At 39.1% G+C, this 10,499-nt stretch overlaps 2 protein-coding genes across 9 annotated transcripts in view; one reads left to right on the top strand and one right to left on the bottom strand.

Moving 5' to 3' along the window:
- CLHC1 (clathrin heavy chain linker domain containing 1) overlaps positions 1-7,758 on the bottom strand; it is a 32,903-nt gene extending 25,145 nt beyond the window's left edge. For 4 of the 8 annotated variants that reach the window (XM_036224773.1, XM_036224775.1, XM_036224774.1 and 1 more), the window contains exons 1-2: positions 7,576-7,754; positions 3,508-3,750 (exon numbers count right to left, since the gene is read on the bottom strand). In XM_036224773.1, the coding sequence (XP_036080666.1) occupies positions 3,508-3,684 (177 nt within the window). In that variant the 5' untranslated portion in view covers positions 3,685-3,750; positions 7,576-7,754. Of the gene's footprint in view, positions 1-3,507 lie in introns of all 8 variants that reach the window. The other 4 variants (XM_016162611.2, XM_016162612.2, XM_016162616.2 and 1 more) reach the window with 4 other exon arrangements.
- Positions 7,759-8,099: 341 nt separating this feature from the next.
- On the top strand, positions 8,100-10,356 carry RPS27A (ribosomal protein S27a). Its single transcript, XM_016162617.2, has 6 exons — positions 8,100-8,121; positions 8,222-8,286; positions 8,762-8,816; positions 9,223-9,308; positions 9,678-9,809; positions 10,174-10,356. The coding sequence occupies exons 2-6, from the start codon at positions 8,239-8,241 to the stop codon at positions 10,321-10,323; spliced, it is 471 nt and encodes a 156-aa protein (XP_016018103.1). The 5' UTR covers positions 8,100-8,121; positions 8,222-8,238; the 3' UTR covers positions 10,324-10,356.
- The last annotated feature ends 143 nt before the right edge of the window (positions 10,357-10,499 follow it).

The raw sequence follows: 10,499 nt of genomic DNA on the forward strand, positions 1-10,499 counted from the left end.
AATCATAAGTGGGATCCAGGTGGGTCTACTTTTTATTATCATAATGCTTCAACAATTTCAGTGATGAAATACTCTTCTTCACAGGGCTGGACCACCTTCATCTCCCTGCATCTCTTGGTGAGAATATTACTTTACCCTTAAGTTTGCCAGGCACCATCAAACACTGACTAAAACAAAAACCTCTAGTAACATATAGTTGTTTAAAAAAGACTCTGTTTGGATATGTACACACATACATACATATATATTCTTTAGCATATTTAGCAAGGATATATCATTGAGTATGTGAATTTTAAATGGAATAGTATATTTGCAATCAAAAGATCCTATGTGAAAAATGTTAAATTAAGATAGAGAAATTAATATTAGTACCTATGATATGCCAGGAAGGTTCCTTTCATAATTTTATTCATTTGTTCAAAAACAATTTTGTGGGGCTTATTCTGTGCTACTGAAGATCTAATGAAAAACAAAAGGGATGTACAAAACCACAAAGTGTGGAATAACTGTTTCAATTTTACAAACAAAAACATCGCAACAGGGAGGAATTTCAACTTGAACTCAAAGCCGCACAACTGGTAACAAACAGATGAAACTCAAATGCAATTTTTCTATGACTTTTGTTTGATAAAACAAAAATAAAGTCAGATATTGCACAACTGAAAAAAAAAAGAAGGGCTCAGTCTGTAAAGGGAAAAGATGTAATCAATCCATAATTTTCTCTGAAAGCTACAATTACCTTTCTACCACAGTCTACATCGCTAGTCTCTGGTATCCCTCACTGGTTTTCTGTTAGCTAGACAATACCTAGAAAAAATTATCCAGGAAGACATCTGATCTATCAAGGAAATGGTATAAGGAGATTATTGATCAATGGCAAGTACCAAGAGAGGATATCTGAGTGGGAGATACTGGTTGTTATTTTTGACATGACTATACTATCTACTCAAATCAGTAGGACTACCACCTAGGAAACTTTAATAAAATAGAAGTTATTAATCTGTGGCCTTTCAAACTAAGCACCGCACTGTTCCTAGCCATCCTCCACCCCACCCACCTCTGAGATATGCTGCAATTCAAGACAACTCAGATAGATCAATGGATAGAAAAGAGAGTTATAGTGACACCATGATCTGCTAGAAGAAATAGATTTCAGAAGAACACTCATGGGAACCTTTGAGAATGCACAGGTAACACATTAAAATAAAGAAGACAGACAGTCAGGCCACAGGTAGAATACAGATTGGCTTGACCCACAAAATATTTTAAAATTTAAGAATTTCGCCCCCAAACCATATTTCCAGCTTCTCTTGAAAACTGAAAAACTGACCACTATTCCTATAATGGCAATAATCAGCTGGAGATTTAGATTGAATTGGTTCATTTTCCACAGTCTCTTATAGCCACTCCACCTAACTCTTTTATATGAAACTACCTGGCCTCTGCAGGCATTCAAGTTTGAGACTCCTGTATTAGGGCTTCCATTAAACCCATGAAAACCAGAGCTATACTTACTAGGTACAAGAGTCTGAGGGAGAAGAATGGTATCCATTTCACCTCAGCTCCTCTATGTAGATCTAGACTATTTATAAAAAATGCTACCAGAAACGCAAAAGGCTAGCCACTTTCCAAAGTGCAGTTGCCTCCATAATTCACCCACTTCGATAGAAGTTCACTCTTTGGACCTCTGGTCATCTTTGCTTCCTAAATCCTTGGCTCGCTCTATAAGCTACCCTCAACTCTGGGTATAAGTCTCAGATCTTCCTCACTTTGATTCAGACATGGTTCTCCAGGTCAAATACTCTATCATTAACTTTAAACAGAATTTGATATTTGTCTTCTGGTTTCAAGTACTCAGAGATGTAAGTTGATATTTTCATCTTCTGCCCAACTAGATGCTTCCAAGAGGGAAGAAGATAAGAGATGGCAGTCATTACAGTTTATTAACAATGAAATGTGCTGGAACAACATGAAAATGGAAAGGCAAATTATCTATTGAGAAGCTAGGAAAAAAGCTTCTGCTAAGTTCCAAAAGATTTCTCTTTCAGATTCCCTCTCAGCCCTGAAGAATAGGATTCTTCACAATGTACAACTGTACAATTTGTAATTGTACAATGTACGGACAGTCCAAATGGAAATATTGGGGGGTAAAGAGAAAAGGACTATAGATATAGATATTATCTTTATTTAATCCCATGTCTTTTCTCTAGGTATTAAACTTACCAACACTACCTCCAAAATGACTTCACTATCATTATGCTAATTTACAGCAAACAGCTCTTCCTGTAAGAAAACTCTGACAAGTGTTAGCATTTGGGCCTGCAAAGATAAGCACGTCACAGTTATAACATCCTTTTGCTGATCTCACAGAAGTAGTCATAGCATGATTCTTGATATTTATGAAACCTATTTAAAATATGATCTTTAAACATTCATTTAATATAGTCTTTAATGACTAAAACACCAAAAGCAATATCACTGATCATAACAATGTATAAAATGAAGTTAATCTGCCAATGTACCATTCTACGGAATGTTCTAGATGACTTAAAAAAGAAGACAAGATTATGTTTCTCTATTTTATGCTCTTATGAATATGCATCAATTTTCTTAATTCCACTGGCAGGTACATATCACTACTTTCTGCTCAGTTTTCCTTACAGAGAAGCACTATGTTTTTTATTTAGAGATCAATTAAGACTCATAGTGTGTAACATTTAATAATTAAACAAACGACTGAGTTCCTATTTTGCCTGTGGCTGTTTTACTCAGAGATCAATAGTTTACAGAAGTCTTTAGGTAAGTAGTTATTTCTTCTCGGTAAGAAGGAAAGGATGCCGATTTCGCTTATTTAATTGTCAAGGCATCTTGCAAGGGAGTAAAAGAAAGGCAAGATAAAAAAAAAAATTAGGATTGGTGTACAAACTGCAATTGTTCATTAGGAAAAATAGGTATTTCTAAAACCTTGAAAAGCAAAGTCAAATATTATATAAGGCCATAGCATTTTCTAATTTGATTTTCATATTTCCAGTGTTCGGTCTAGTCAAATCTCCTGTTTACCATGCCTATCTACACCTCTAATCTACAAAGGGCCTCAGTTTAATAGGCTAGACCAACTCTAAACCAAGACTTTAATGATACCACAAACCCAAAAGAACAAGGGACTACCAGGTTCCTGCTTGCAGCCCAATTCCTAACATATCAGATAATATTTCCAGATAACATACCAGATAATATACTTTCAGATGGAAGTTCAAAAGAGCACAGCTGCATGTTGCTCAAAAACTGATAGTCTGCACTTAAGCTAAAATAATTGAAACACTCAATAACTGTCTAGTAATAAATCCAGAATTGCATTTTCCCCATTCGCTCCTTTCCAACAAACTAAATGAACTTCTAAAATTAACAAATGTAGTCAAATGAGCAGTGGTGCTACTACTAAGACAGGAATATTAGTTGTCAAGATACACCCATGAAAATTACATTGTTTTAAGAGCATTATGATACCTTATCAAAAACATTTCGGTATATGATGTAATATTCATCAGCAGGTCCTTCCTCTTTACAGCCCACTCTTTCAATTTCTGTAATTATGTATCTTTGCATACTTTCCAAAAATTCCTTGTCACTTCTACTAATGATAGGAGGGAGAACTGCATGTTTATTTATTTCTTGAACAGACATATTTGTTCACCAGAGAAAAGTTAGATCTTGACTAGCTTTTGCAACAAAACCAAAACTTTGATAAGCCTGAAAGAAAAAAAGACCATCAATTAGTTTAAAGCTTAAAATCAAATATTGATCTAAAACAAATGTACATTTCAGAAAAAAAAAATGTACCATGAATCTCTTGAGATAAATATTTCAACTATGAATGAAAAGGTCAAATCTACTCCATATTCATGTGCTATCCCTCTGGCATAGAAATACCAAACACCAGTCAATAAAAAGCTCATTTCTTGCTAATCAGACTTATGTACTGTATGATTGATGGCTTCCCAATTCTCAACACTTTCTAACAGAAGGTTTATCATTTTGTTTCTTTGCTCATGTGGGAAAACTAGTTGGAGAACCTGATGACACAATGTCGACTACTCTCCACCTGCACGCCTCCCTGGCCACATCATGGTCATCCAGCACGCAACAGCTACACACACTGTATACATTTATTTTTAGAATACTTTATTATAATTCTTATCTTTACTATAAATATACTAATTAAAAAGTAAGAAGTCAGGACATTTGACATCCACCGATGATGTCAAAGATAACTGCAAATTAAAGCAGCAAATTAAACTGTCTCTTAGTAAAGAATCTTTACCCAACTAGAGTTGGATACAGAAGTTGGTTCCTGAGATCAATTCACATTAACATCAAACAGAACCCAAGGCTTCCTTAAAAATGTCTAGCAAAGCAAAACATTTTAATTCCTCCCCAACCTTCACCGTATAAATTATATAATCATGGTATAAATTCTGGAAAACATAAACAAAAAAATTTACAAAAGAACAAAAATCATCCAGAATCCCATCACCCAAAGATAATGGCTATGTAACATGGTGTATTTTATTATAATTTTTATAATGATATCATTCGGCAATAAATTAAAAAAAAAAGTCCCTGGCTCCTTGGAGTTTATAATCAGATAAGGGAGACAGACTATAAATAAACAATGTAATATCATACAGTAAAAAATAAAAGTCAAAGGAGGAAGAAATGGGTGTAATCATTTGGGAGCGAATGGTCACATCTGAACACCAGTGGCTTCCTATTACCCTTAGGATAAGGCCCAAGTTCCTTTACTTAGCCTATGAATGTCCTATAGGAACCACCAGGGACACTCTGCGACCAAATTTAGCATTTTCATGCCCCTGTCCTCCTCATAACCACACTCCACTCCCATGAATTTGCTTTTACCCAAGGGTCTGCATAATTCTCTCCTGTGCCTGCATTCCTTCTCTCATCCTCACTGCTTCCCTCCGTCTCAAGGTACACAAGTACTACCACTGTCATTTATTTGGCTTTTACTGGTTTTTCAGGTCTCAGCCATTAAACTTGGTCAAGTGCCACTGCTGTGTTATCTCATGGTACTGTGCACTTCCTCTGTCATGGCATTATCAGCTGAGCCACACCATGTTATAGACTTTCTGTTTATGTTCTGTCTCTCCCAGCAGGCCGTAAGACTGACAAAACTGGGAACTAAATTATTATTCCCCAAGTCTTAAACCTCCCAGATGTTACATTCAAGGAGAGAAACAATACACAGTAAAAATATAGTATGAGAGATGGTAGTAAGCTGTATGAGGAAAAGTAAAATAGAAATGAGTGCTAAAGAGTAAGGAAGGTGAGGTATGCTATTTTATATTAGGCATTAAGTCAGGAAAGAGGAAAGCCCTCGCTGATAACGTGACACTTCAGAAATCTGAAAAAAAAAAGGTCATGTAGATTCCTGGGAGAAGAGTGGTTGAGACAGAGAGAGCGGCAAGTCCAAAGGCCTAAAGGCAGGACAGTATGTCTTAAGAACAGGAAGAAGGCCAGTGGGGCTAGAAAAGAATGAGAAAGGGAGAGAAGAAAGAGGTGAGGTGAGAGATCATGTAGGATACAGGGCCTTGAAGTCAAGACCACTACCAGCCCATGGGGCACCTTTATGAAGGTTAGAAAAAGGTGCCCTTTTCTGGGCATACTTGGCAAGAGAAGCAGTGGACTGTGGTTTCCAGTCTCTCCAGTGCTAGAGCGAATGCCTCACTCATAGGAGTGTTGACTTAACTCTGCAATGGGAAGCCATTGTAGGGCTGTGGGCAGAAGAGTGACAGCTGACTCATATTTTAAAGAATCACTCTGCCACTCCTTGAAGACAAAAGTCAAACCTGAAGAACTGTTAGGAAGCCATTGCAATAATCTGGGCAAAAGATAACAGTGGCTTGAATCAGGGTAATAACAGTAGAGATGGTGAGAGGTGTTCTGCATATACCTTTAAAATAAAGCAAAGAATCTGTGCTGAGGGATTAGATGCGGGTACAAGAAAGCAATAAAAGATGACTACCAAGTTTTTGGTCTTATAGATTAGAAAGACAGGTATTGCAATTCATGGAGATGGGAAGAAAAATTTCATTAGATCAATAGTTTGGGGCTTGCCTATTAGAGATAATGAGTAGACAGCAGGATATGCAAGCTAGAGTTCACATGAGTGGCCTGAGAGATAAGTTTTTAGGTCATCTGCAGATAAAATGATATTTAAAAGTTATGAGAGAGAATGAAAATGACCTGGGAAACATAAACAAAGCAGAGGTCCAAAGACTGGACCTTGGGGGTACTCCAAAGTTTAGAAGTCTGCTGGTTCAAAAGGAAGCAGCGAAAGAGCCTGTAAAACAGTGTCCAGGGAGGCAGAAGTGAGAGGGGTATCCTAGAAGTCAGGTGAAGAAAAGTGCTTCAGAGAGAGGGATCAACTGTTTCAAATGCTGCTGACAGATCAAATATGACTAAATGACCACTGAACTTAGCAACATGGAGGTGATTAGTGACCACAAGAAATATTTCACTAGAATGGTGGGAACAAAGTCTGATAGGAGTGGGTTCAGTCAGTGGAAGGGGAAGAATTGGAGACAGTGAGTACAGATATCTCTCAAGGAGTTTTACTGTAAGGTGATTAGTTAGCAGAACAAGGGACAAAGAATGTTCTGGGGGACAAATGGATTCCTCAAAAGTGCCAAAGCGTCAGAAAGCATAAGTCAGGAACTTTAACTAGTTCAATATTATTACAGTATAAAGCAAGTAATAGGTTTGCAGATTAGGATGTAGAGGAGGCAGAGGCTGAATATCATACTAAGGAATTTGGATTTTTATCCTGAAGGTAAAATAGAATGACATCATCATTCTTACTTTTCAGAATGTTTTGGAAGGCAAAAGTGAAGGTGGGTTAGAAGCCAGATACTGAACTTTTCCAGGAGAAAACTAAGAGGTCCTGAATTTGGTGATGGGGATGCTAAGGGAAAGCATTGAGATAAAAGAGATGACATTAGAAGAGTACATTAGAAAGCGGCTTGTACAGAGGAGAAAGGCCAAGGTAAGGACATAACTCGCTTCTAATTGGATCACCTTTTAAGAGAGCACCCCCCACACACTCCAAAATCTTCCTTTTAAGACCTTAACCACCACTTCCAAAGTCCAAATTTGGAAATTTGACAACTAAATAAACATGCTACAGGTTCCTTTCTCGTATGGCTTCATTTTAAAATTTGAAAACTCCTACGATTTCCAACATATTAAAATAAACCGTTTCACACTAAGGAGTGGCACACCAGGCCCAGAACTTTCCTTACAATAGAGACTTTGGCAGGGTGGGGGGCGGAAGGTAGGTTAAAGGAAGGGGAGGGGCTACTGAACGAGAAAAAGCATGAACCGAGCTTTTTGAAGATATCACTTATTTTTCAGTTTTCCTGGAGTTAGCCATAAGAATTCTCTTCTCTTTCAGGCCCAGGGAGCAGCTGGTGATAGATGGCTGATCGTCCGCCCTTAACCGCCTCCGTAAGTAGGTAAATGATACTTTCAATCCTCTACCCTTCCCCAGCCTCTTACCCTTTCCTCCTAGTCATTTCCAACTCGTTTCCACCTTTCCCAAAACCATTACTCCGCTTCGCCCGGCCTCCTTCCTCACCTTATCCCTTTCTCCAAGCCCCAACTTCAGGCCTTGGAGATAGTAACTAGGGAACCTGAGGGTGTGGAACTGCATCTTGGGATGAGTAGTCCTAGCGCAGAGAGAGCAGTGGAAAACTACAATTCCCAGAAGACACTTCCATTTTCCTCCTTTTCCCCAATGAAGCACCACCCCCTTGAAAAGACCCTCTTAGCTACGTGCTCTGGGTGGGAAAAGCCTTTTAAAGATATTTTTTAAGTTGTTTAAATCTTCTACATCGAGAGCATTCTGGAAGTTAAAGTGATAAATAAGCCCAGGCTAAGGAGAGAAGAAATGAGGTTCACGAGCTAGTTTGGTAAGTGCTTAGACAGCCGCTGTGGCCGCAGTCAGGCATTTGGTGTGGTCGCCTAAGAGGTGGGGCCTCCAGCGGGGTACCGGGAAGCCTTTGGGCCTGCGCGGCGCTCTTTCTTTCCGATCCGCCATCGACGGTGAGTGTGTGCTTCTGGGTAGTTCCCCTGGCCAGAGACTTACCTGTCGCCCTTTTTGTGTCCCCAGGTGTAACCCGCCCTTTCTTTCCCTCCACCTCAGGTGGAACCGCCGCCAAGATGCAGATTTTCGTGAAAACCCTTACGGGGAAGACCATTACTCTTGAGGTATGAGCCAGGTGGTTTGAGGACGCCGGGGCCCGAATGTGGGCCTGAGGTGGATTTCCGGACCGATACTTTAACCTAAGAACATGTTTCCCAGCCTGGGCTCCGAAACATTCCCTGAATTGGGGGTTGTTTGCTGAGCAGGGCCCTAGGGCTGGTTTTCCATGCCTGAAGTCTGGGCGTTTCAATTCCAGTGGTGCCGGCTCGACGACCAAACCAGAGGTCCTGCGCCTCGGCTAGGCGCTCCGGGCCGGGTGGGCGCGAGCACGTGTGCTCCAGCCGCCACTGCCGCCTCCCCCGGGCCGGGCCGGGCCGAGGAAGTGTGCTTGCCTGTGGCACTCTTGGGCGGTGGCACCGGCTGTGTGATCACTTCTGTTGAGGCTTCAGCCGCCTCACCCGACTAGGTTTTGTGGTGACCTTCGTGTTGAGCGTCTAGTTTGTTACTGTGTTACCTATATATTTGCATTTTAAAACTCAGGTTGAACCCTCGGATACAATAGAAAATGTAAAGGCCAAGATCCAGGATAAGGAAGGCAAGTAATGTGTTCTAGTTCGGAAATATTCACCTCCAAGGGCTCCAGCCTACCTCTAGGCGCTAGACTTGCTTTTGGTGGGATGGGAAAAGGTCAGATAAAGTGAAATTGCTTTCGGAATAACACGGTAGACAAACGTTTATGAGCATGTAGCCAAGCTGCAGTTTATTTCACCTGTGTGAATTTTGAGCTATTACCTACGCGCCTTTGTTCATGTGTGTTAAATATTGTTTAAACTACATGATAAAATTAGTAAATATTTAAAAACCATACCTATCCTACAGTTAAGAACAAGAACTCTTGACAGCTGTTACTACCATTCTATTCAGGATTATCAGTAAAACTTGAACAAATATGCTTGTTCTGCTGTGACTTAATTGTTGGGTTTGTTTTGTTTTTGTATTAGGAATTCCTCCTGATCAGCAAAGACTGATCTTTGCTGGCAAGCAACTGGAAGATGGACGTACTTTGTCTGACTACAACATTCAGAAGGTCTGTTTGGAGAAAAGAACAGCCCTTTAAATATAAATGTTAAAAATTTTGACCAATACACAAAAGTGGGGAAAGTGTTATTAGAATAATAGTAGATTCCCAGGTGACTCGTCACTAATATTTGTGAAGCTCTGTTGTAGTTTCTCAAATTGAATTTTGCAAATTCCATCCCATGGTATAATGTGTTTAATCTCCTTGTAAAAGTAATTAAGAATCAGAGGCCTCTTTTTTTTCCTCCAAGACTCCCCTCATCTGTGGTGTTGCATACTTCCCACTGCATCCAATTAGAAGCAGCATGATGCTAATTGTGAAGCCGTGAGCATTCATGTAATAGTTTTTAAAGCCTGTTTCATGCTGTTTCCTTAATAGGAGTCCACTCTTCATCTTGTGTTGAGACTTCGTGGTGGTGCTAAGAAAAGGAAGAAGAAGTCTTATACCACTCCCAAGAAAAATAAGCATAAGAGAAAGAAGGTTAAGCTGGCTGTTCTGAAATACTATAAGGTAGGCTAATTAAGTTTTTACCTATAGATTAATAAATTTTGTTTGCCTCTCTGGCTTCAAACTCTTTAAGTTTTTTTCATCTTTATTATTTGATTAGGCCTTATATAATGTGGTTCACCTTTAACTTATTTTAAACTGGGGTTTTGATTTTGAAGTCACATCTAGGTTTAGGACTTGGCTCTGTCTACCCTAGCAAGGCTGGACTTTAATGAGCTTTGAATTTTTTTGTTGTAATTACTGGTAAGGATTTGGGGTGCTTTGGTTTATAAATACTAAGAACTAGTTTTACTGTGTGATTAAAAAATTAAAACAGTCACTTAGACTTCAGAGTATGTTGTAAAATTAACAGGTTTATACTTTTTAGGTGGATGAGAATGGCAAAATCAGTCGCCTTCGTCGGGAGTGCCCTTCAGATGAATGTGGTGCTGGAGTTTTTATGGCCAGCCACTTTGACAGACATTATTGTGGCAAATGTTGTCTGACCTACTGCTTCAATAAACCGGAAGACAAGTAATTTTATATGAGTTAATAAAATACATGAACTACATTTAATCGTTGAGTTTTATTCCAGTGGGGTTTTTTAGGCATCAAATTGGTCACACCATTTTCTTTGGTAAACTTTACTTTGACAGAAGAGTTCTGTTGTATTTAATAATCAGCTGTTTAGGTATAAACCAGTTTGTGTTTCTG

The sequence above is a fragment of the Rousettus aegyptiacus genome, unplaced genomic scaffold (assembly GCF_014176215.1).
Source record: "Rousettus aegyptiacus isolate mRouAeg1 unplaced genomic scaffold, mRouAeg1.p scaffold_m13_p_7, whole genome shotgun sequence".
NCBI lineage: Eukaryota > Metazoa > Chordata > Mammalia > Chiroptera > Pteropodidae > Rousettus > Rousettus aegyptiacus.